At 35.6% G+C, this 27870-nt stretch overlaps 1 protein-coding gene across 3 annotated transcripts; it reads left to right on the top strand.

Moving 5' to 3' along the window:
* Positions 1-701: 701 nt before the first annotated feature.
* On the top strand, positions 702-27870 carry LOC129003111 (protein lifeguard 1-like). Of its 3 annotated transcripts, none has more exons than XM_054431349.1 (5): positions 702-812; positions 10897-11036; positions 12356-12466; positions 20312-20471; positions 27513-27870. In XM_054431349.1, exons 2-5 carry the CDS (start codon positions 10924-10926, stop codon positions 27852-27854), a joined length of 726 nt encoding a protein of 241 aa, XP_054287324.1. In that variant the 5' UTR covers positions 702-812; positions 10897-10923; the 3' UTR covers positions 27855-27870. The 3 variants fall into 3 exon arrangements, with proteins under 3 accessions (XP_054287324.1, XP_054287325.1, XP_054287326.1); XM_054431350.1 differs by lacking the exon at positions 702-812 and adding an exon at positions 6503-6541; XM_054431351.1 differs by lacking the exon at positions 702-812 and adding an exon at positions 10124-10220.

Genomic DNA, 27870 nt, shown 5'->3' with positions numbered 1-27870 from the left:
GTTTTTTCACGCAAGAACGCAGCGTGAAAAATTGCAAGAAATATGAGCAGCATTAAATGTAATGAGGTATGCCCATCGATCTCTATTATTAGTACTAATAGAGATCGATGGGTATGCCATGCCACATGCAGTGTGTTTTCCCACAGTAGTGGGCACCCATTTGTTTCAATGTTACTCTAATTTTTCGCATGTTTTCACGCTGCGTTTGTGCGTGAAAAAAACGCCCGTGTGGCCACAGCCTTAGGAGATTTTGTTGGATATTTCCTGTTCTTCAATATAGGTTGAGCAAATGGTTGAAAAGTACAGTAAATCAATAAAAATAATGATTCTAAGACGCATATTTTTTGTTCAGGCTGTGGGATAAGACTGAAAATTTTCACCCATAAACAAGTACATAGGTTTAACAAGCTACTTACTTGTTGGGAGTGTAAGATCATTGAGAAAACCTGCGATCATTAGAAAATAATCATTGCCAGTGTAATATTATTTTGATCTATTTATTACGATAAACTAGTAATATTGGTTCTTGTTCTAATCAACGAAGTAATACCATAGATAAAACATACTCCTCGACATTAGCCACTATAGATATGACGTCACCAAACCTTTAGCCATCGTCCCTCCCGTATGCTGCGTATGTCCATTCCGCCACAGGATACAAACAAGCAAATACAATACAAGTGACACTGACAGATCTCCGTTTTACCTTTTGTTGTTATTGTTTATGTTTGGTTTTAAGTTGTCCCTGATAATATAATCTAATATAAATTAATATCTTTATAACAAGTCATTTAGAAAGGCTTGTTTTGAAGGTAAGATTTTAAAATCATAAAAATGGGAAAAATTTAATTGGACCGTAAAAACAGTTTGTTCTTTAAATAATAAGCCTAGCCAACATGCCACACCTTCTTATCGAATGCCTGGCTAACATCCATGATGAGTAAAATATGAGTAAAAAGTTGTATTCAGAATACCATTTCCCATTGGCAGATGAGCCCTCAAGGATTTGAAGATCAAGATAGGGATGAGCATCGATAGGTCAACCGTCCATGAGTAAAAACAAAACAATCGGATTTGAGATGGGGCCTATTATGATTGGTTTCCTTTGATTAGGCCTAATTTAATTCGCATGTTTTAGATGACAAGCCCAAATCGCTTACAAAATGATACATAACCTAGATAGTTTTTACAAAAAAAACAAAACTAGCCTACTGAAAAAAATAGTACGGTAATAAGTTATGTACTGTATATTTTCCCCGTGAAGTAGCCTAGGTAGGCCTAAACAAAACCTTCCAATGACACCTCATTTATGAAAATTGATGAAGAAATAAGTAAGTACATAACTTAAGTAACTTAATGGCATACCGACAAAAAAAGCACTTTAGAAATTATATAGATAGACAAGGAGACGGCTGCACTTTAGTTTACGTCCTACATTTACTCACATACCGCCGTCCTACATTTACTCACATACCGCCACCGGTACTGCTGTTTGGTTAAGGCTAGGCTTAGTTTAGAACAGTTTCATTTTTCAATCAGCTGGTAGTTAATGTATAGGCCAGGCCTAATGTTTAATAATAGTAAATGTAGGATGTAAACTAAAGTGCAACCAAGGGGACTTGTCACAATCCACTCCTAAGCCTTTGGACCGCAGCTGTCCTGCAAATTACTCCACAGTCCGATATATCGGACGCTCGCTAAATGCTATTTTTCTGGCTTATTTTACACAAATGGATTTAGTATTGATTGGGCTTCATCGATAAACTACCTACATTTTTTTTTTAGCATTCTAATGGATTTGATTTTCTGCAGTAGGCCTACTTGTCTCGTAAACATTGAGATAAGTATATTATTACTTAGCTCAGTGCTCAGTGCTCGTAAGCAACGTGAAACAACAAGGAGATTGCGTCAGCGTCATCTGTTGTTTTGAAACAGGTTATACTTAGGTTAGTGGCAGTCTTTTCGTTAAGTTTTTTTTATTATATATTTTACAACAGTTTGGCCTAACCTTGGTTTAAAAAAAATCTGTCATTTTCGACATGCTAACTTAAGCAGAGTTAGATCATATTTAGTTTGGTAGAGGAGTGAGCCGGGCATTTTGGCACGTTGCAGTGTTTTTTATTAATGATTTTTCAAACCTGATTTTCTGGGTAAAAAAGTACCAGTGAATGTCCTAAGTAGGCCTCATAGTAAAAACACATTAAAAGTGATAGAAAATATAAAAAAAAACGCTGATTTTTAGCAGTTTTTGCAATTTTTAGGGTGAAATAGGCGTTTGCCCCAAAAGTGGCAAATGTAACAAGTATTCTAAATAGGCCAAATAATGAGAAATTTTTTTTTTAATTCATTAGAAGACCCAAAAGTAGCCTAAACAAATAGCCTACCGTGGTTTGTGTAGCCTAATTAATTCAACATGCAAATTGAAGACAAATAAAGAAAAGATATTTAATGCTGTAACAAACTAACATTCACTACACATCAGAACAATAAAAAATCACTAGTAAATATTGTTTTCTCCATGACAACAAGAATCAATAAAAATCATCCAAAGATAAACAAGTAAAAATGTCCACAATATCAAACAGCTGATGATAACTAATTTATATCACAAGCACACGCCCCTGTGGTGTCAACACCAGCACGACGGACATCAGCAATATGGTGTGGCATACCATCAACCTCTACGCTGGTTTGTGAGAGCTGCCGTGAGACCACACCAGGCTTCCATCTCGTAGTACATAGAAAGTTTTTAGGCTTGACAAACACAGGTTCATCAGGTGAAAACTCAGTTCTTAGTTGCTCGTCACAATTTACAGGTTCGCCCTTACACCTCAACCTGTAGCAGAACAATTTAGAGCTTGGTGCCGACTCTTCATACAAATCTTCTTTTGGTGTTAGATTATATCAATATACCATTTCTTGAACACTTCTTCTGGTTCTTTTTGCCATTCTCTTTATCGTTCTATGGTTTCTTTCAACGATTCCATTGCCGGACTGACGGTTTACACACCTAAAACGACGGATAACCCCCCATTTGTCACATATTTGTTCAATTTGTTCGCATCTGAATGTTGCACTATTGTCCATTAATAGTTCTTTGGTGGACCTCGTTCTGAAAACAGTTCAAGTAAGATTTTTACTACCTGTTCTTTAGTCTCACTTGGGATCCGTCGCCAAATGCAAAACCGACTCGGACCACAATCTATAATCGTAATAAATTTATATGACCCATAGTGAGTCACATCAATCACAAGCCTGTGCCAATTCTTGTCGCAATCCAAGTGCCCCGGCTTCCATTTTATGGGGGATGGATCAACAGATAAACATTCTTTGCATGATTTCACTACGCAGTCAATGTCCTGTTTGCTAAACTCAACGTCCGGGTAACAACGCCTGACTGTGTAAAGAGTCCGATTAACACCAAAGTGATGCAGACCATGGATTCTTTTTTCCAACTTTTGTTTATCCCCATCCTCTTCTTCATCCATCATTGAAATACTGGTCTTTTCCTCCTTTCTTGCCAACCACTTTTTAGAAACTCTTGCCAGGCGATCTGCTTTGTTAAATTGCTATTTAACCAGATCCATCCTCACCTTAAGGCCACATTCTGATATGAGGTCTTTTAACAAACCTAACCGTCTTCTTACAAGAGCTTTACCCATCCCATGTGTTTTAATACGTCGGTCTGCTGTAAATATGGATGTTACCCAAGCATAAACGGTGGCTGAATCTGTGACCAAGTATAACTCCTTCAAATTCCATTTCAAAGCTAAATTCACTCCTTTCAACAAAGCCCCTAACTCAGCTAAGTTAATATGCGCTGAATTATCTTCTTTCCTTAGCCAAGACGCATCCTCAACTATTTCACCATCAATTTCAATGCAAATACCGATCGCCAAGCTGCTAGCATCACGCCACACAAGGAGTACACATCCCTCTTGGTCTCAATTTTACCCAAAGCTTTGAAGAGAACACGCAGCTTTTAACTGGGTTTGAGTATCTTCTAGCAAGCCATGTACAACTGCGCTCTTAATCCATTCATCAGATACAAAAGGGTCCACAAATTTGGCCAGTCTCTTCAAATCAGAAGCATATACATCTAGTGACTCACCGGGGAGTAGACGCCTAGCTGTAAATTCTGCATAAGCCTGAAAACAGTTCACAGAAAAGGCCTGCAGCAATGCATTGGTGAGAGCCTCATAGTTACTCTTGACATTTTCTGTAAGTCCGTCATATACAGAAAATGCTTCTCCAGCCAAAAATAGGGGGAGAACTGTCTACAAGTCTTTCACCTTTTGGAGCTTACATACCAATTCTAGTTTCTTTAACCACTCACTAAAATCACCACTTCCATCATACTGCTTAATCAAGTCTGAGAACTTAACACCAGTACCTGATATAATGCCGAAATAGCTTGTAATTAATTCAACATGCAAATTGAAGACAAATAATGAAAGATATTTAATGCTGTAACAAACTAACATTCACTACACATCAGAACAATAAAAAATCACTAGTAAATATTATTTTCTCTATGACAACAAGAATCAATAAAAATATTGGAGTCTAAACCTTTGCTAAATCAACACGATGTTGTCCCCTGGCACTGCGGAGTGGGGGAAGCACAATTTTGGGGAAGAGCATTCTATTGGCTGAGGGAACACCATTACCGCAACGATACGGTTTGGAGCTGTACCGATTTTGTTGTAAAAGGCAACAAATCAATACAGGTTAATGCGAAGAACAGTCAGCTGGTTTCAACAATAGATCAGTATAGACCAGAATGCACCACGCACTAAAGACGGAGAGGGGATAAGGTTTAGCCGGGCGGCCATCTGTTTAAATCAGTACTCAGTCCTTACCCAAGTCTCATCGTAGCTAGTTCGGTAAAATTGTTTATCGTTCGTGGAAATTAAATTCATTTCGCGGCGTTTGGTCGGCCAATCTTAAATTTCCTTAAAGTCGTTCAGCCTATATCCCTAAGGGATATAATTGCCTCGCGATCGGAAATTAGAATCAGTGTTTTTGTCAAAAAGTGCAAAAGTTCGTTACCGGCCAAACGCAGTCCGCCATTTGAAAATTTCTCAAACGATTCACGAGTTCAATTGATCGCGTGTTGTAGTATACCGGCTAGTTACGTTTTCCCATCCTTTCCCCTTTGTGTTATATTTGTGGACGTCCAAACTGTAAGTAATTTTGTGTATTTATTTGTTAAATTGAGATTTTCAGTGAGTCGCACTTTGGTAAATTTTCCTGTCTTGTTTTGTCAATTCATGTAGAATAAGCACATGTTCATAGGTTCGATCACAATTTGTTGATTTTTAAATCCATTCATATTGTTGCAATCCGCTTTATTTATTAGACTGTGATATTTCTATAGTATTAAGAATAAATATATGAAAATGTTTTTATAGGGTAATTCAGAGTTGCTTTGTAATATTTTTATATAGTATTTGAATTTTGCACAGAGTCATTATTAAAAGTACAATTCGTTACAGAGTGTCACAATCAGCATTTTAATTTGGGGGAATCATTTAATATCAAAGGAGGGATTAGGTTGCTGGTTCGGCTGAATCGGGAAGTGTTATCGGAGGCTGTGCCAGTTTGCATATAGACGAACCGCCAAAGTGCCAAATTGCCAAATTAGCTATAAAACAATAAGCAACGTTCCAGTAAATATTATTACGATTAAACGCAATACTGTTTAATCAGTTGACCTTCGAGAATCGACCTTCATATTTACATCGTTGGCCAACGAACAGGACTTGTTTGGCACTGGTCGTCTCAAATTAAATTAAATACCACTCCTCCGTTGACACCTTCGAGATCGGTGTGAAACCGCGCCAAATATTCCCCTTTGAATAAATCCGTTCAACATTCTCAGACAGATCAATTCCGTTTGATTGTGTCACTCAAGGTCATATTTTTATATTGCACCACACAATCAGAAACTGTCAAACTGGAATCATTGTAAATCTTAAATAATGCTTAATAAATCAAATTGTACTCACTTTTAGTTCTCAATAACCTGGTAGTTCTTTATTATATGCTATAGTATCAAATTGGTAAACAAAAGGTAATTCAGTAAATAATAGGCCACTACAAAAGATTCACCTTTTAAGTGCAACACTAAACACTAGTGTAGTAGTGAGCAAGTAAATTCGGTGTAGAATTAAGACTGGTAAATTGCTCTCATTAAAGGTATTACTTTTTTGGAAGAACTACAAACAGTGCCAAGGGCGTCCCCTAAGGACCTTTTGGGAATATTTATATTTTGCAGGGCCCACTCATATTTTTTCAATAACATCAAGCTTCCACTGCCAAAAAGCTCTGTCTGATATTTTTATTTTCTGGAGTTCTTCCAACCCAGGGGCAACCAACATTTGTAAAGATTCATTTGAGAGCATTGCAAGGAGCAAATATATTTAAATACAATATTTAAATATATAAAAGTAGTAGGAGGGAGTTGTTTTTATTTTTCTTTACAGAGCCATCGGCCTCGGTTGACTAATGGATAACGTGCCGGGCTGAGAAACTAAAGGTACTAGGTTCGAATCCTCTCGGTGGCACTTACTTTTTGTCTAAGATTTTTGCATATCAGCAAGTTTGGTTAGGTTATGACCGTTAAATTTGATAATTAAAACATTATAAAATTCAATTTGAGCTATTATAGTTTTAAAACTATTTTTTTTCTATTAGTAAACCTTCGTTCGATTTTTTCATTATCAGCAAGTTTGGTTAGTTTGGTTAGGTTATGACAGTTTAATTTTAAAATTAATACTTACTTACTTACTGCCATGGCCACTTGTACCCTAGCTGGTACTTGGCCTCGCCAACACGCTGTCGCCAATAGTCTCGGTCCCATGCATCTTCCTCTACAAGCCTCATCCTTTCCAAATCTTTTATTCTATAATTTATAAAATTGAATTTGAGGCATTTATAATTTTATTTTATGAACAGAACTATTTTTTCAATTAGTAAACCTTCATTCGATTTTTATTTTATTTCTTTTTTCATACAATCAGCAAGTTTGGATGGTTAGGTTAGTTTATGACAGTTTAATTTTATAAATATTCATTTTAGCGAATTTCCCTATAGGGAATAAGCTATTACCGTAGTACTCATGGTAAGACCTGGACCCGGGACTGATTTACTTTTTCGTTTTGAGGTCCCTAGAGGCCAAAAACATAATTCGTTCAAATTCATATATATATATATTTATATATGTGTCCGTTAGCGCGATAACTCGAGCAAAAATCATCCGATTTTGATGAAATTTGGTACAAATGTGTAAACCTACGTTTATTCGAACGAGTTCGCGAACCAGCATGATCAGACTATGGGAACAGGGGTTTATGGGGGGTTTTATGGGGTAAAAATTGGTATTTCCCATTTTTGACCCTAAAAACTTAAAGTTTAGCATTTTCTTTCCAAACTTTTTTGTAGAGCTTAAAAAAACAAATAATTATTGATGGTATATTGATGCGCGGTTATGTGCCTAATAGTTACGGAGAAAACTCCAAAAAACTGTAAATTAAAAATTCCCATTTTATTCTTATGGAGAATAAGTAAACTGTTGTAGTTTGCTTGTTTATGAACATATTTTGATCAAATTTGGAAAATGCATTCATTTCATACCCTGTTGCAGCAAACCTAAGTACTTATTAAACTAATGTTATTTAAATAAGGAATAAATGTGATATTTCTAAGGAGACATTTTAGTGTAAATCCAATCAGGCAAATGGAAATTCGCTTAGTCTGCAGGTTTGCTGCGGCGGGGGTATTTTAACTTATTGAAAAACTGCAGCATAGGCTATGCATGTAAAACAATGCGGGCTTGTTTGGACGCCGTCTAGAGGGGAGGTGGAGGGAGAATCATTTCCCCCTACTCCGCAGCACCAGGGGACAACATCGCAATAATACAACGAAGGTATACGTATACAGCGAAGGTTTAGACTCCAGTCAATAAAAATCATCCAAAGATAAACAAGTAAAAATGTCCACAATATCAAACAGCTGATAACTAATTTATATCACAAGCACAGTTTGCACTAAAATGAGTAATAGAACTCGTGATAAGTCACCAGTAAGTGGAAATACAATTTTCAACAATTTGGTGGCAAGTGGAATTGGTGTGGACTATGGTGAACTGAGTCACAGTTTTGTTAATGAAATTGATTCGTCATCTCCTGAACCCCCGGCTTTATCTGACGATGATTATATAATGAAGAATTTGATTATTCAATTCCTGAATAATCTTCCAGAGTTATTTGGTGACGACAGTGATGCAGATCCTGACTACTTTCCAAGTGATCTACATACAACTTCTGATGAGGAATATGACATTGATCAACCTAGCACTTAAACTCGAGGTAGGCCTACTGTCTTGCCTCCCAAACGACTCAGGTTCCTGATGATAGGCCTGTTTTAGAAAACGATATGCCTCTTGAGATTACAGAAGGGGCCCCGAATGTCACTGAAGCAAGGCCTAGGCCTAACAATGAACCTATTATTTGGGACCTGGTTGAAGAAGGAAATGATCGTAGAGCTGACAAAAATTTTATTTTTGATGAGATGATAAACATTGCCCAGATATTAGGCTTAATAGTAAACCTACTGACTAATTTTACTTGTATTTCACCGTAAATCTTTTGACCTGATTTGTTGACATGATCAATTTGTATGTTCGTCGCTACCTAAGGTCGCACGACAACCTCTTTCTTTCCCAATGCTAAGGCTAGGAGCTGGAAACCAGTAACATTGATCGAATTGAAAGGGTTTTTAGCTATAATATTCTGAAAGTTACTGGTCAACCAATGATCTATTAGCTACCACAGATGTTTTTTAGAAATCACTTCGAGTGCTTGCTGCAATTTTCTCATTTGGTTGACAATACAAACCTACCAAAACCAGGAGAGCCGAATTATGATCCCTGTGCAAAGTTTGAACCTTTGGTACGTCATGTTAACTGGGTCTTCAGAACATATTACATACCTCACAGGAAACTGTCGGTGGATGAAAGTCTCGTCGGCACCAAAAGTCGATCCAAGCTGACGCATTATCTACCCAATAAGCACCACCACAGGTGGGGGATAAAGTTGTGGATGCTGTGCGACAGTGTCAGTAAATATTGTCCGGGTTTTTGTTGTTTAAAGGTAAAACAGAAGATGGGGAAACCTGAACATGGCCTATCCTACAAAGTAGTGATACAACTTTAACAGCTCGGACCGTACCTTAACAAGGGATTTTCCCTGTTTGTTGATATTTTTTTTATGTCCATCCCACTGGCTGATTACTTGTATATTAAATTGACCTACATAACTGGTACAATAAGGAGAAACAGACAAGGAATTCCAGATGCCATGAAAGAAAAGTTTTTGAGGTTGGTCAAAGAATGTATCAGCGCAAAGATCATAAGTTGATGTTGGATATCGAGAAAAGGCTTCACAGAAGAACCCAGTTTTTCTTTTATCTACAAAATGTGTAGCTAAGTCAATCCAAAAAGGAAAAGTAAGAAATAACACATAAATTGTCAAAGAAAACCCAGAAATAATTGACCTTTATAATTCTTACATGTGTGGCATTGATCCCTCGGATCAAATGCTGTACGTTTATTTAGGTGAGAGATCTACCTACAGTAAAGTATTGGGAAAAAGTTGTTTTCAATATATTTGGAAGAATGATTTTGAATTTATACCAACCTTTTATTTAAGGAAAACAATACAGGCAAAGATATCAACGGACTTCAGTTCACAGTACAGATTATAGAGGAATTGTCAAAAGAATGGCTCGAGCGAAGAAATGTACCAAATCATCTTGCAGGAGGAGATCATCCAGTTGAAAGATTTGGTATGGAAACTCTGCCTGACAGAAAAGATAGGAGCTGTTGTGTGTGCAGTCCAATTAGTTTGTCAACGGGAGGGAAAAGGAAAAAATTAAGATCTGTCTGTGTACGTTGCCAGAAAGGAGTACACCCGGTGTGCTTCGCACAACACAAGTGTTCGGAAAAAATAATTTGTTTGTAAATATTAGTTTTAGGGCCTAGTGGTATTTTCGTAAGAAAGGTGTTTTTAGTTATTATTCAAGTATTTTGTTCAAAAATATAACTTTTGGTTGAAATGAGCAGTGATTTATTGAATTTGTTTAGTGTAGAATGCAATCAAAATCAACGATTTTGTGGACAAAAATATAAATCTGCATCATCAGCTTTATTTTTCAAGGTAATACTTTGAAATTTAGACAAAATAGGTACACCCTACTAACAACTGCATGTACTTTCAGGAAATAACACTGAATTCTAAGAGAAAAATTTTTGAAATGTAGTTATTGTAAGTCGAAGTGCAAATGTTTTTTTTTTTTACCATATTAAATTTCTTTGCTTTTTAGTTTTTTTCATAAATATTTTGTTACAGTTATATTTTTGTATCATTTTGTAGACAATTTCATTTACAACTAAATAAAAAAAATCCCTTAACAAATAAAATAGCTAGAGCCATTTTTCTGCAACACTGCATTGTACAAAAAATGGTCTTGGCATTTTTTACATATATTTAATTAAAATAGCTGGCGGGGAAAGGGCTAATAGAGCTAGATTAATGTCTATAGGTGTTTTTAGACTACCTACCTATAAACCACAATGTTTCTCAGGACTCGCACCTATGTCTGATTCACTTCTTGATCATGAGATCTAGGATTGCTGGGTGATATGTTGTTTGTGGATAAAAGAATGAGAAGGCTATGATTTTTCACAGTTATTTACTAACAAAGAATTTTATAACATTATTCATAACATCATAAGTTAATAATGAGAATTAATTATTATTTACAATGTAAGAGACCTCAGGATTACAAGTCTTGATTAAAGAAGATTGTAGTCCTATCTGTTTTTGGTTTTAGATAACTGTGTGAATTTTGGTTAGCAATATGATGGAAGTAAGAACTGAAGACATTGAAAATGGATATGAAAATAATGGAGAAGAAGTTGAATTCAAAAACTTGGACTTCTCTGAAAAAGCAATCCGACAAAGATTTATCAGGTAGGGTAGAAGGTTATTAGGGGTAACTTAGTTGGGTTCTAACTTGTTAACATTTTGTTATAAAATCAACCCTTCGTATTAGAAAACATTTTTTAAATCTGTAATGATGGATAGTACCTAGTTGTCATTCTTGGGAAATAATGAATAGAAATTCTAACGAATAACAGAGTAACAGACGAGGAAGAATCAGCGACACCAATTTTGAAAAACAATTTCTTTAAAGTTTGGTTTGGAGAGAAAGGGCTAATTGCCTGAGAATAGGTGTGAGAAAGGATAGGATAAGCAGGCTTACCTTTATTAAAGTTTAATAGGCATTTAAAGTAAATTTTGTCGTAGTAATGAATGTTTTTACATTACATGTAATGTAAATGTGACGATGTTTAATTAATATTTAATTAAAACACAATAACCACAGTAACCAAGATGTGTCATTATTTCATTACATATGAAATCCTTTAAAACAACCGTCCAACAAACAGCTATCTTCTACAAATGTTGAAAACTAACTTTATTTTCTATCAGTTAGTTTTTCAACTAACTAATAACTTCTATCAGTTACTTTTTAAACTAACTAACTAGTAACTTCTATCAGTTACTTTTTATGGGACTAACTTCTAACTTCTAACTAGTTAGAAGTTTTGACTAACTTTCCCAACTATGCTAGTTTTTTTACAACCATAGTTTATTTTTGTTACCTTTGAATTTATACCAGTTAAAATAGTTGTGTAACTAGTGGGCGAAGTGGTACTTTGCTGCAAACGAGAGAAATGTTTACTCACAAGCAGCCTTAGGCAAGTGTGGAAAGTTTCTCGAATGCAGCAAAGGCAATTTGCACTTGTGCTATACATTATATTTTCCTACAGTTATTATAAAGCATAGAAATAATTTATATTTTAAACACTAAACAACACGTTTTAGGTTAGGTTAAATCCAAGTGTTGATCGAAATGGGAAATACTGCAACAGCTGATTGTAGTCTTAGTATCTTTAAGTGTTGCCAACCTATTTCCAAGCGTACACGGATTACTTGCATAATAAAAGCACGTTGTTTTGTGTTGTTTGGTTGTAATACTGGTGTGTGCAAAAAGAAAAAGAGTGCGGCAAATGTAAGTAAATGCAGCAATTAGCAAATTTCTGTACTATAATCAGTGCAAGGAAGCCCGCTTTGTCAGGTGACTGTAGGGAAAATAATTTGTTTGACCTTTACTTTTTTTGAGTTATTTGTAATTTTATTTGTTATATTATTCTTCTCGTAATGTGTAAATTTGTGCTGGTGAAAATATAAAAGTAGTCTAGTAAAACAGTTGTGGATTTTTACAGGAAAGTCTACGGGATCCTGACGTTACAGTTTCTGATTTATTTTGGTTTTGCCTCCATCTTCATGTATGTTGAACCAATGAGGCAGCTTGTTGTTGAAAATTTGGACAATTTGTAAGTTTACATTTAATGTAACAAAACGAGTTCATATCTGTAAAGAAAGAGGTTTTATCAATAGATTACAGGGTGTCTGATTGGCCGAAGGTATCAAGAAACAACTATCTCGTGTGATATGAAAATGTATTTATTGTTTTGAAGTAACTAAAATTAGTCGTTATAATACAACCAAAATTTATTTCTTATAAAGTAAAGTCTAATATGATCACTATAAATTGTCCTCACAAGCAGTGGTGTAGCGACAGAGGAACGAATTAACAATCAGAAAGTACAGGATCCTAAAGCCTGGTGCGTATCGCGTTTTTTTGCAGTACAGTCATAGGCAGTAATAAGATTTGTCTTAGTGTCACTGCTATGGCGTTTAGTTTTACAATACGGAAATAGCTCGTGATTGTTCGATAATCCATCATCTAAAGGGAGTCAGATAACTGAAGGCATTGACAGTCATATTGGTACCGGTACACATCAAATGTAAATTCAGAGTACGGTTGGATTTTTTTAGAAGCGATTATGGTGTAATGGAATATCTTTGGAGATGTGTGACGGCCTGGCATACTGTATTTGCCTCATTTTGTTGTAATTTGTTAACTTTGAGCTTAAGCTGATTGGCCTTACTCCCTAAACCTGGCCCGTTGGCTATCACCGAATATTTGCTAGGTTGATGTGTCAACCGTATTTAGCAATATTGAATTTTATTTAACTTCACATAAGTCTCCAAGTGAATCTTAAAACTCATACTCCAATTCATTTCATTACTTTGTAACCCAACAATCATCCTAGCCAGACGTCGTGGCTTGGCCGGATGTACCCTGGAATGTGCTGACTTTGCATGCACGTGTGTCGCGATAAGCAATGCTACACTTCTAGACTCGGTTCCTCGCTTCAATTAGTTTATATAATAGGTTACGTACCTTGGTCCGTCTTCAGTCTTATTTTAGTCAATGGATGACTAGTTTCGGGTACAAAGACCCATTGTCAAATCCTTTTCAAAACATCATGTAGAAGCTAGTCAAAAATCCGACGGAAGTCTTCATCATTATATAAATACAGGTTGACACATAAAGTTCATTATTTAAAAAACACAAGTTACGGAACATATAAGACGATTGATAGGCCGGCCACATTTAACACGGGACAAACCGACACAGGTTACACGGCGGACACGACAGAACTATCCATTGTCCAGTTGGTGACATTGACCTTGGGGGAGGGGGTGCGTCAGCTGATAAAGACTTGTATTAGCTCTGTTGTCAATGCTTGCAATTCTATCGAATAAAATATTTGAACCAAAATTTAGTTTTTCATTCAAGACGTCTTAAGGGGATTTTTTATTAGCTTTATAAATTTCTAGACTCTCTAAGACGTTCATGAGAGGGCCTTTACTGCATTTGTGCAAGATTTGTAAATTATTACGGCAACTATTGACATTGTGATTGGTATTAATTAAATGTTCTGCAAATTTGGAACGTTGTAGTGACAGTTTTGGTTTAGGGAGATGTTCTTTAAACCTGGTGTTAAAAGAACGTCCCGATTGGCCTATGTATAATTTTGAGCAGTCATTGCACGAAAGTTTGTAAACACCTGTATCATCTAAATCATTATCATTTTGTTTACGGCTGTTTTGGCTCAAATGACGTTGTAGTTTGTTTGATGTTTTACTGGCTAAGGTGATTTTATGTTTCTTTAATTCGTTTTTTAAGGTATAGTGTAGGTTGGCTCCGAATTCGACAGATACAAAGTTGCTGGGTTTATCAATCGGTTTACTAATTTTGTTTTTTTGTTTGTTGATTATCTTATCAATAATACTGCTGGGGTAGCCATTGCTAACAGCTATATGTTTCAGAATGAGGTACTCAGAGTTGTAGTCTTCTGGTGACATTGGGATTCTTAACATTCTGTTAACGAAGCTGTTGTAAGCTGCCATTTTGTGAGCTTGTGGATGATTAGATGAGGCATGAATGGTGTGATCGGTAGTAGTTGGTTTCCTGTATATTTTGAATTTTATGTTGTCATTGTCTTTGGTAAGCGTTAAATCCAGAAAGTTTAAAGATTGGTTTAGTTCGACTTCCAAAGTAAACTTCAAATTAGAAGATATGTTATTTAAATGATTATTCAGAAGCTGCAGTTGTCTAGAGTTGCCTTTAAAAACCAAGAATATGTCGTCCACATATCTTTTGTAAAAAATTATATTATTGCAGAGTTTATTACTGTCGGAGAAAATGGATTCATTCTCGAAGTGGTTCAAATAAATTTCCGATAATATGCTGGACAGGGGAGAGCCCATAGCCAAGCCGTCGTTTTGTTAATAGAATTTGTCGTTAAATGAAAAATAGTTTTGTTCCAAGGTGATTCTGAGTAGGGTTATCAATTCATCAATTGCTTCAGGGCTAAGTTCAGAGTTTTTTGACAGGTTGTCTCGAGTAATATCTAATGTCTTCTTGATTGGGACGTTGGTATATAAATTTACAATGTCTAGTGAAGCCAGTAGGTGTCTATTTTGTATTTTTACATTGGAAAGTTGTTCTACGAGGTCTATGCTGTTTTTTAAGCTATGGTTATTCTGTAGTTTTACATGGGTTCTCAGCAGTTTGTCGAGCAATTTGGCAATTTTATAAGTAGGGGCTGACGTGAAGTTGACTAGGGGTCTTATGGGCATTTGCTCTTTATGGATTTTCGGTAAACCTCTGAGTATCGGAGCTGTGGGTTTTATCATTTTTAGATGATTGCAACGGTCGCCGTTCAAAATTGATTTGGTTCTGTTCAATGCATTTTTTAACCTGGTCTGGAATGTGTCTGTCGGGTCTTTAGATACTTCAGTTATGTTATTGTTCTTGATAAAATCTATAACTTTGTCGTTGTATACATTTTTGTCCATAATGACAATGCATTGGCCTTTATCTGATTTAGTTATCAAACAATCGTTAGTTACTAAATTTTCTTTAATGCATTTAATGGTGTTTAAATCGTGTTTCAAAACTTTTTTCTTGTGTGTTTTATTAGTTAGTATGGAACGAATCTTTTGATCAATAATGTGTCTAACAAAATTTTTAGAATTTTCATCTTGGATTTTGTCAATCGCTATTTCGGCATTGAGTATTTCTGAAACTAGGTTTTTACTCCAGTTACCCTGTTGGAGGTTATGTTTTAGGCCTTTATTTAGGACATTCATTTCATCATCTGTAAAATAAATGTTCGTGCAATTTTTCAATCTTGGAAAAAATTGGTGGTTTATTATGAACTTTTCGACAGGTGTGCTTTGTTGTTGGACTAGTTTGTCTATTTTATTTTTCTGTGTGCTAGTTTTCCTTAAAATTATCTTGTTGATTTGATTATCAATGATGGAAAGGACCTTGTTACTTTGAGCTGGGTGTATAGTATTCAAAAGGTCAATATGCTTTCTTAGAAGTAAGGTATTTAACATGTTCTTCTTTTTGTAAAGGAATTTTATTTCATTTCTAATCCAGCTTAATTCGGCAATGTGTTTAGCTTTTTTGGCTGCTATGCTTTTATTGTTTATTTTTACCTTAACATAATTAGGTATGATGTTCAAATCAATGCAGGTCTTATTAAACTTTATGTTCTGACATGTATTCATTAGCTTCAATTTGATATTTTTGTATTTGTTGGCAATGGAAGCCTGACTGGCGTCTAATTTAAACATTTTTGCCACCAAGACTGATATTCGAATATATAATAGATTGAAAAATTACACCAAGATTGAAAAATTGCACGAACATTTATTTTACAGATGATGAAATGAATGTCCTAAATAAAGGCCTAAAACATAACCTCCAACAGGGTAACTGGAGTAAAAACCTAGTTTCAGAAATACTCAATGCCGAAATAGCGATTGACAAAATCCAAGATGAAAATTCTAAAAATTTTGTTAGACACATTATTGATCAAAAGATTCGTTCCATACTAACTAATAAAACACACAAGAAAAAAGTTTTGAAACACGATTTAAACACCATTAAATGCATTAAAGAAAATTTAGTAACTAACGATTGTTTGATAACTAAATCAGATAAAGGCCAATGCATTGTCATTATGGACAAAAATGTATACAACGACAAAGTTATAGATTTTATCAAGAACAATAACATAACTGAAGTATCTAAAGACCCGACAGACACATTCCAGACCAGGTTAAAAAATGCATTGAACAGAACCAAATCAATTTTGAACGGCGACCGTTGCAATCATCTAAAAATGATAAAACCCACAGCTCCGATACTCAGAGGTTTACCGAAAATCCATAAAGAGCAAATGCCCATAAGACCCCTAGTCAACTTCACGTCAGCCCCTACTTATAAAATTGCCAAATTGCTCGACAAACTGCTGAGAACCCATGTAAAACTACAGAATAACCATAGCTTAAAAAACAGCATAGACCTCGTAGAACAACTTTCCAATGTAAAAATACAAAATAGACACCTACTGGCTTCACTAGACATTGTAAATTTATATACCAACGTCCCAATCAAGAAGACATTAGATATTACTCGAGACAACCTGTCAAAAAACTCTGAACTTAGCCCCGAAGCAATTGATGAATTGATAACCCTACTCAGAATCACCTTGGAACAAAACTATTTTTCATTTAACGACAAATTCTATTAACAAAACGACGGCTTGGCTATGGGCTCTCCCCTGTCCAGCATATTATCGGAAATTTATTTGAACCACTTCGAGAATGAATCCATTTTCTCCGACAGTAATAAACTCTGCAATAATATAATTTTTTACAAAAGATATGTGGACGACATATTCTTGGTTTTTAAAGGCAACTCTAGACAACTGCAGCTTCTGAATAATCATTTAAATAACATATCTTCTAATTTGAAGTTTACTTTGGAAGTCGAACTAAACCAATCTTTAAACTTTCTGGATTTAACGCTTACCAAAGACAATGACAACATAAAATTCAAAATATACAGGAAACCAACTACTACCGATCACACCATTCATGCCTCATCTAATCATCCACAAGCTCACAAAATGGCAGCTTACAACAGCTTCGTTAACAGAATGTTAAGAATCCCAATGTCACCAGAAGACTACAACTCTGAGTACCTCATTCTGAAACATATAGCTGTTAGCAATGGCTACCCCAGCAGTATTATTGATAAGATAATCAACAAACAAAAAAACAAAATTAGTAAACCGATTGATAAACCCAGCAACTTTGTATCTGTCGAATTCGGAGCCAACCTACACTATACCTTAAAAAACGAATTAAAGAAACATAAAATCACCTTAGCCAGTAAAACATCAAACAAACTACAACGTCATTTGAGCCAAAACAGCCGTAAACAAAATGATAATGATTTAGATGATACAGGTGTTTACAAACTTTCGTGCAATGACTGCTCAAAATTATACATAGGCCAATCGGGACGTTCTTTTAACACCAGGTTTAAAGAACATCTCCCTAAACCAAAACTGTCACTACAACGTTCCAAATTTGCAGAACATTTAATTAATACCAATCACAATCTCAATAGTTGCCGTAATAATTTACAAATCTTGCACAAATGCAGTAAAGGCCCTCTCATGAACGTCTTAGAGAGTCTAGAAATTTATAAAGCTAATAAAAAATCCCCTCAAGACGTCTTGAATGAAAAACTAAATTTTGGTTCAAATATTTTATTCGATAGAATTGCAAGCATTGACAACAGAGCTAATACAAGTCTTTATCAGCTGACGTACCCCCTCCCCCAAGGTCAATGTCACCAACTGGACAATGGATAGTTCTGTCGTGTCCGCCGTGTAACCTGTGTCGGTTTGTCCCGTGTTAAATGTGGCCGGCCTATCAATCGTCTTATATGTTCCGTAACTTGTGTTTTTTAAATAATGAACTTTCTGTGTCAACCTGTATTTATATAATGATGAAGACTTCCGTCGGATTTTTGACTAGCTTCTACATGATGTTTTGAAAAGGATTTGACAATGGGTCTTTGTACCCGAAACTAGTCATCCATTGACTAAAATAAGACTGAAGACGGACCAAGGTACGTAACCTATTATATATTCGAATATCAGTCTTGGTGGCAAAAATGTTTCAATTAGTTTCATTAATGACAGTTATGATCGTTTGGCTGCAGCACCAGACGGGCGATTGAATCATGGGTTAAGCGCTAAGCGTGCGCTGATTGGTTAACGATGGTCATGTGACCATTCTGAGGCTTCCGCTCGGGTGACGTTGAAGCCCCAGATCGCGCCGAGATTTAACGGACGACGGTATAGTCCGCCGCGCGCGGTCTCGCGCCCCTTTCTTTTACTCTTACTCTTTACTTCCAAGTCTGTGTACGTTTTAAATTCAATATTGTGTAATTCGTAGTATTTGGTCGCGGTTTGACTTGATTTGTAACGTGTTACTTTAATCGATGCAATTATGTAAAGCTTTATTAGTTTCATTAATGAATTAGCTGATCCCTACTCGCTTGTTTTAATATTCGTTCTTCCTGCTCCCAACCGCTACGAAGACTACAAGAGAGGCCGACTGTGACAGATGAACCTTTTTGGCTGTAGTGCGATCATGTGTTCATAAGTGTAAAATTTTGAGGTAAAATCACAACAAACAAATGGTATATTCTTGGGATTGACAATAGCTAAACGTAAATATTTTTAACTCAGTCTACTTGTATAAAATCATTTGGCCATTAGAGAATGTTTACTATGAAATCGAGACGTGATTCTTAATTCCAAATTAACTAATGAATAAGTTGTTATTACATTTTTGTTTGCAAATTAGTGATGGTTTGATGGTTGCTTTGATTTTTATGGAGCCAGAATTAAAAATTAAATACTTTTGAGATGACGAGATAAACCTTTAGGCCTATAGATTAGCGTGTTGACCCATTTAAATTATAATTAACAGCTAATGCTAAATTCACTAATGCGATCAGATAAGTTCACCAGATACCAAACAGAATGTCGTTTTTATACGACATGCTAAAAGGAATCAAGATTCTAGTTTGGTTTATAAAATGCAGTAGCCTAAATACTGAAAAATGTTCTAATAAATTAGACAATGGATACCGGTGCGGCGGTACGATATACTAAATTAATTAATTAAATTTTAAATGAGCATTTTTTGTGGGTATATACAGTGTTAGGAAGTAGCGCGCTACAAGTAGCAACGCTACAGTAGCGTGCTACTTTTTTGTAGAGTTAGCTGTAGCTACGCTACTTTTAAGATTTTGTAGCTTAAGCTGTAGCTAGCCACATTTTTTAAGTAGTTGTAGCGGAATTCTAGCTACTTTTCTCGCTACATTAACATTGATTGAGATAGTGATTTTTATCACAACCTTACGTGAAACAACCTCTTTCAAACTGAAATTTTCTAGAAAATTAGATCCAACTACTTTCTTGGCTTCATACAGCTGGTCGCAGCCGTTTCATTACCTATTACAACGTTGCGTGGACATGGAGCCCATTATACGAGTGTTATCCACATTTTTGGCTCTCATTTCTTTCATTTGCTTTAACTAACTCTGACTCTGACTTAAAAAAACTGATTTCAAAGTATTTATCAGTCACTTCCTACCTAAAACTCTACTATTACTAAAAATTTAAAACAATACAAGCCTGCAAACATTTGAAATTAATTAATTAACATAAATATATTTTCAATCGGTTAAGAACTAAGCTGACAATGACGGAGGTCCTAAACCCTTGCATTAGCGCGCGGTGGACAGGTAGAGCGCACTTTTAACAATTATTTACAATATTATATTCACACTGACAGAAGACAAATTATTGAAAAAGTTATGTTTTACTAATCTCTGTTATTTTGTCAAGTATTTTAAACAGTTGTACAATTGGGTTGTGTTGCAGATCTTTGGCTGTAATAAGTATCCAAATCATGATTGTCGTGATTTTGTTATGCACCATTGACGCTTGTCGACGTGCCCCTGGAAACATAATCTCTCTTGGATGTTACACATTGGGTACCAGTTTCTTTTTGGGACTTGTGGGTCCCGCACATAGAGAAGAGGTTTGATTTTAAAAGAATAAAATATTCTATTTTACATACTTTTGAAGACCAAAATGTTATCAAAGAGGTGACTTGTAACTAGCCAATTAGGCTTAACACGGTTTCCTTTTCAGAACAATTTTATCTCCAGTCCTCACTGTACTAATGGCCTAATTCATTTTTTGCACTGAGAAAAACCTCTTAAAGCGATGCCTATACAGGGTGGAATGCATAGTGGAAGGAAAATACATAGATGTGCTATTCCCGTCATATGCTAACGTCACTCAGATTGCAAACAAACATCACCTGATTGTATTGCCATATAAGTAAATATTTGTTTTGATTTGATTGTTATTGTTTTTATGATTTTTTCTAAATGGTAAATTGTGTTTGCAATCTGGGTGACATTAGCATATAACGGGAATAGCACACCTGAGAGTGGCTGTGGTTTATATGCAACTACTATTGAGCGAAGCTCAGTTTCCCTCACTTTGTAACTTCTTTGTAAGAGCATCAGAATGTAATGGCTTGACCAATTGATATGAAATTTGGCCAACAGCTAAAGAATACTGAGTTCAATGTTTTGGTAAAAAATATTTGCAAATTTCCTTGTGGATTTTATTTTACGGGTCACACAATTTCGCTTGTTATTTTAATGTAAGTTGAAAGAAAAATTATATTGGGTTTATGACATATGGGTTTATCTCGTTTAATTTAAATAAGATAAACATATGTTAATTGTTTGTAACTGTTTTGTTTACATTTCAATGTTTACTTTCATCCTTGGTTAAAGTTGGAATGTAACAGTTTTTCAATGGAAGTAACAGTTTTGCTATATTTGTTTTGAGCATACCTCAAAGGCCACGTCGTAATATTGGTCGTCGCACCAATAATGCAAATAAATAATAAAATCTTTATTTCTCCACAAGTAATACAATAAAATTACAAAGATCTATAAAAACAAATTATTTACAATGTAATCAAAACTTATTGTTAATTAATTAAATAAAAACAGTTTGCTTTAACTTGCAAAGAAATTAATAATATTGTAAGAGAGTGGCGTTGTGAACAAGAAGAACCAGATGAAGCAGTGGTGGAAGAAGCTGATTATGATAGGCAGTTAGCTAATCAATTCCAACATGAATTAGATGCACTAAAATTTTACACTTGCACTAACTGTTATCGCCAACAACTAACAGCTTCAAACCAATCACCGATTTGTTCGCGTTGTCGTTCAAATGCAACTAAATTCACGGCGTTAAATAATATGGATGTGTCCTGAACGAATTAACTGACCTGACGACTGTAGAACAAATGTTGATTGCACGAGTACATCCCGCTATGCGCATTTAAATGGTCAGGATGGCCAGTTTCACTACAAAGGTAACATCATTAATGTTGAGCAAGATATTAATGAAATAGCATCTGTCTTACCTACACTGCCCGAAAACTTAAAAGTCATCATTGTCCAACGTCAAGGCGTATTTTGGCCATATCGATTTTGAAGTTCGACGTGAAAAACTACAGCAAGCACTTATTTGGCTGAAGGCAAATAACCTATTCTATTTTGACATAACCATTAGTGATGAAGCGCTACACCAACTACCAGTCAATGATTTTGTTCACATGAGAGTACCGTGAAAACCAAGAAAGTCCTGATGAAATCGAAGAAGACCAAGTTGAAGAAACATCGGTGCCTATGATTGCGCAGTCTCGTCAAAGGGATCACGTTCAGAGACTAATGTGGCCGACCGGAACATCAGCACCCGTAAACGAATTCACTAGGGTTGGCTATGTTCCAATGGCATTTCCTCATCTGTTTCCTTATGGAAAACCAGACTTATTAGATTTCATTTGGCCTCAAAAGATATCGCTTTAGCCATTGACAATATTCAAATAATGCTTGCTCATTTATGTGTCTAAAGTGTAACGGCAGACCACCCTAGTTTATATGGATTTTCAAATATAACAGGTGATTGAAAGCAAGAAAAAAGAAAAGAAAAATCCAGCTGATGTTATGGTTTTATAAACCACTGCCAATCTCCCTTCTCTTCAGCAAACAGCACCATTAAAGCATGAATAAAAAAACATACTGAGGCCCGGTTTCCCCAAAATGGGATAAACTTCGTTTATAATAAACTAGTTTATTTTTAAACTCCGTTTAAAATTTGTGTTTGGTTTCTCCAACATTTTACTGGCTTAGTTTAAGATAAACGGCAATTCAAGCAGTTGGCAATCCTGTACGTGTATTAAATATGAGGTATCGTCGGTGGGCTTTGGGCTAGTGTTTCCTACAACGTCCCGCCATTACATTACAACTCGGTAGAGCAGACAGCAAAGTGTGAATGCAGCTAGAATAACATCACTGTTTAAGGTTATGTTATCAAGTTGATTTTTCTTTTAAAACAAGAAGAATTATTTCTACGGAAATGTCTATTAACACTTCCATTTGAGTTAAGGGTCAAATACTGAAATAATAGTTCCCTAACTAATTAAATGTACAAAAAAAGAACTTAATAAACACAATAAATTAAAATATAAATAAAACTTAACTTAATTAGGACTTAACAATATAAGCTAGCTAGCCCTAAGCCAAGCCTATTTTTGTCCAAATGAATTTGTAGTTGCTTCAATTATTATTGTTTCAACACCTACTTTTTGTTTTGAAATTATTTGTGGTTATGTTACTGTTGTTAAGGGCCGCTTTCCCCAAATCAAGTTTAACTCTGATTGCGGTTTAAATTCTAGTTTAACCACAGATCCACTTTCCCCAAAATAATTTCTCCGTTTAAACTAGGTTTAAGTTAACCCTCCGGGTGAGGCTGGTTTAACTGGCGATCCATGGGTTAAACCAGGAGAGAAGAATAATGCTTGATTTTGATTGGCTCTTGGCTGACTTGTTACGTTCGGCAGACGGCAATGGTAAATATCTTTGTTTGACGTTTGTTACATAACCTCAAATAAATTGAACTGGAAATAAATTAAGAAAAAATAGTAAACCAGAACCTATGTAGATAATTCATGACTATTCTAAATTTAACCCTTTGCGGTCTCATAGCCATTTTAGAAAAATGCCTCTCAACTCGAATAGCCAGCCCTGCTGGACTCAGCTACGTTCTATATCAGCTTGTCATGTTTACACGACACAGTGCCTCACAGGTCGTACGGCCAGCACTGCTGGCCACTACTAATTTCCCCGTCAGCTCGTCCGGCCAGTATAGGTGGCCATCCAACACACTTTTTTTAAAATTGTTCATTAACTCTCCCGTAGGCTGCAGCACTAAACAGAGGTAGTACCTCGATTCACAGAATATTAAAATTTTAGTTTGTAAGGTTTCCAACTCTGTATTACGCCATTTTCACGGTAAAATAACCTCAACTGTCAGTGTGTTGTTGTCATGTGAAACTGTGATGTGAGATTACGTTTACCAGGATAAAATATTATTAATTGTGTAACTGTAGGATGACTAGAAAATGTTTTGTGTTGTTATTCATATGTGTTTGAGAACATATGGTATTAGAATATTATTTGTTTAGTTTTTGTTGGTAAACATTCTGAATCGGGATTATTGTAAAAGCTACCTAATAAAGTATTTGTCTTATTAATGTGACAATGATGACAAAAATGTACATAGTGTTTTGTGTAGGCTACAGGAAAAGGGCTGGACACTTAATAGATCAAAATGTGTGTTCCGGCATGACAGTATCAGCTTACTAGGCCACCTTGTAACTAAAAATAGTATTAAGCCAGATCCCTCTCGTGTTGAGGCTATCCAAAAACTCAAGACACCAACTAATGTTAAAGAACTAAGGAGAATTCTAGGTGTTGTCAATTACGTAGCAAAGTTTATTCATAATTTGTCGACCATAGTTCATCCACTACATGCTTTACTGCAAAGTAATACAGAATTTGTTTGGGGGCCTGATCAAGACCAAGCTTTGGAAAAGATTAAACTGTCATTGATGTGCGAACCGTGTCTCGCTTTATACAGCATGTCTAAAGAAACCTTCCTCTCAGCGGATTCTTCGTCATACGGTATTGGAGTTGCACTACTTCAGCTTCAAGAAGATGGAACTAAACGTCCTGTGGCCTATGCTTCGAGAAGTTTGTCATCAGCCGAACGTAATTGGGGTCAAATAGAAGAAGAAGCTCTAGCGATTGCATGGGGGGGTGAACTATTTGAACACTTCATATTAGGGTTCACAATATTACTCCCAGGCTTCAGAGAATACGACTCCGACTGATGATATATACATATGATATTACCTACACGCCCGGCTAACAGTTGATTTTGGCTGATGCACTGTCTCGAGACACAGAGAACTCTGAAGAGGAATGGGAACTTACAGAGGAAATCCTTGCTTATATACAAAATATTGACACTACTCTACCATCAGTTTCGGATGAAAGGTTGCAAGAAATAAATCAAGAAACTATGAAAGATGAAACTCTAAAACATGTGTCTCAGTATTGTGTGAAAGGTTGGCCAGAAAAATCTAAGATTCCAGAGGACGTATTGCCCTACTGGTATCATAGAGAAGATATAAGTGAGCAAAATGGTATACTTCTCTTTGGAAGTCGTATTATAATACCAAATTCTTTTAGAGCTAATGTACTAAGAAGTATTCATGAAGGACATCAAGGCAAAACAAAATGTAGATCTTTTGCAAAATTGACTGTGTGGTGGCCTCGTCTTTCTCAACATATCAAAGAACTAGTAGAAAATTGCAAGATATATGCAAAAATCGTGCTACGAGAGCAGAGCCGCTGATACCAACCCCTTATCCGGATAGACCTTGGCAAATAGTGGGTGCCGATTTGCTGAAGTGCAAAGGTCACTGGTATCTCTTAATCTCAGACTATTATTCCAGGTTTATGGAGATTGCTAGACTAAATGACTTAAAAATGGGCACTATTGTGACATATACTAAGTCCATCTTCGCACTTCATGGTGTACCTGAGACAGTGAGAGCAGACTGCGGTTCTCAATTTGACTGCTGTCAATTCAAACAACTTGGTCGTGATTATGGATTTAAATTGATTACATCAAGCCCAAAATTTCCACAAAGCAACGGCTTCATCGAAGCGCAAGTAAAAAACTTTAAGTACCACTTAGAAAAAAGTGATGATCCCTACAAAATGCTACTTATGTTAAGAGCAACCCCTCTAGAAAATGGGAAAAGTCCAGCGGAATTACTTTTCGGGAGAAGGATCCGCACTTATGTTCCAATAATGTCTGATCAACTAAGACCCTATCTGGTAGACACTGAAAAGTTAAGGGAAAAGGAAGAAGCAAGAATTGATCGTCAAAAGATTTATTTTGACAAAAGATATAGAGCCACAGAATTGCCTACTCTACCTGTTGGAGCTCAAGTCCATATAAAGGACAGGAATCAAGAAGGAACTATATTAAACAAACATCCTGCACCTCGATCCTATATCATTCAAACGCAAGATGGTTGTTTGCGGAGGAACAGAAGATCACTGCAAAGATTTAGCACTACTATGCCTTCTGATCACTCTCAACCAGCACTGCAGACCAGTCCTTCAGAACACCTCAGAAGATCAGAACCTTTCGATCATCCTACAATGGCATCGCAGACAAATTTAGCGAATCTAAGAAGATCAACAAGACAATTCAAACCTACCCGGAGGTTCGATCTTTAAAGGGGAGATGTGTTGTTATTCATATGTGTTTGAGAACATATGGTATTAGAATATTATTTGTTTAGTTTTTGTTGGTAAACATTCTGAATCGGGATTTATTGTAAAAGCTACCTAATAAAGTATTCGTCTTATTAAAACTATATTTTAATTTAACTTACTACAGGTTTTTGGATTAATCTGTTGAAGAAATGAACTAGTTCAAAGCATAGTTTCATAGGGAAAGGGAAATCGCACATAGTTTCCATAGCAACTTCCATAGTTCTTTTGAAGATTTTAAAAATTAAATATTTTATCGTGTATGAACTTAAATAGTAAACTTTGATTATAGTTTTATTTCTTATTTCATTAGCTTTCAATAAAATATAAAAATAACCCCAGAGCCACTGGGGCGGAGCCCGAAAGGATTTTTCAGATAAGAATATGCCTATATGTTAATCGGGAATGTGAGCTGTCATCATGCCAAATTTCAGCCCAATCCGTCCATTAGTTTATGCGTGATTGAACTTCAAACAAACAAACAAACAAACACAAACTTTCACATTTATTATATTATAGTAAGATACAAGCTGCTGTGCCCGTGCTTTGCAACGGGAATAAAATGTGACCTAGAGAGCTATTAAAGTAATTGTGATGTGTGTTTTAAAATACAGCAACTCTATGATTTAGTTTGAAAATATAAACTGATTTAAAAGTGTAAACCTACTTACTTTCAACCCCCTACTTTTTATGTTAATAGATCCAAAAGAATATGACAACATACCTAAGTGTAGCAATAGCATCGATTGCTTCATATTGTTGCTTCGCGAAAGACATGTTTACAACCATTCTTCAACTTTAGTCAAGCCTCTTTATTTGTAGCTTACTATATAAATTACAATATGCAACTTTGATTAATACTTTAAAAAACTTATACAACCTTTCTTTAAAACCAAACATAACCCTCCTAAATTTACATAAAGCGCCACAAACATATTTTTCGAGTAAATAAACAAACACCAGTTTATTGTACTGACCAGCTGTTTCATTAACTAAATTAAATCATGTAAACTCTGGAAACATGCCAGGCGTAGCCCTTTTGAAATCAGCCTGTGGGGGAGAGCCCTTTGGAAATTCGTCCATATCAATACTTTTCGGCAAATCTACACACTCTAAGCTTCATTTTGATGTGTCATATGCCTATATTTTTATTTGGTAAATGGCCTTAACCGTTTACATAAAATTTGATTGTATCACTTTAATAATATAATAGATACATTTTTATATTTTCAACAGATTAAAAAAAACATATTTTTAATTTACTCCCAAAATATGGTTTATCACCTAAACGTGAACACAGTATTTGTTTGTATTGAACAGTTAACTATTAGTATATATAGTTTTATTTCCCTTGACAGATATACTGGGCGCTGGGAATGGTTACCACTGTGATTATTGGCCTCACAATCTTCGCTTGGCAGGGTAACATTGACTTCAACATCCCCCACAAAATTCTACTAGTAATGTCTATGCCCGCCATCTTGTTAGGCTCATTGTTCCTCCCACACAATCCGTTGACTCGACTCATATTCCCTGGAGTCGGAGCCTTTGTTTACTGCCTGTTCTTGTTTATTAACACTCATAATGTCGTACGAGGGAAACACATGCTTGTTTTATCTCCCGAGGAGTATGTGTTTGCTGCTCTTATCCTGCAACTAGATATCCTTACCAAGCCTAAATCAATCTTGAGAGCTCTGTGAGGTTATTTATTTTGCA

The sequence above is a fragment of the Macrosteles quadrilineatus genome, unplaced genomic scaffold (genome assembly GCF_028750875.1).
Source record: "Macrosteles quadrilineatus isolate MER2022 unplaced genomic scaffold, UCM_ALF_1.0 Scaffold_9__3_contigs__length_116548681, whole genome shotgun sequence".
Classification (NCBI taxonomy): Eukaryota; Metazoa; Arthropoda; class Insecta; order Hemiptera; family Cicadellidae; genus Macrosteles; species Macrosteles quadrilineatus.
Note: the sequence above shows the minus strand (reverse complement) of the source record. Positions and strands in the feature narration are given on the sequence as shown.

Excerpts from the sequence above, each read along its gene's own strand:
- LOC129003111 (XM_054431349.1), top strand. The coding sequence starts at position 10,924 with ATGATGGAAGTAAGAACTGAAGACATTGAAAATGGATATGAAAATAAT. Across the intron at positions 12,467-20,311 it reads GTTGAAAATTTGGACAATTT|ATCTTTGGCTGTAATAAGTA; the intron begins GTAAGTTTACAT and ends GTTGTGTTGCAG. Across the intron at positions 20,472-27,512 it reads GTCCCGCACATAGAGAAGAG|ATATACTGGGCGCTGGGAAT; the intron begins GTTTGATTTTAA and ends TTCCCTTGACAG.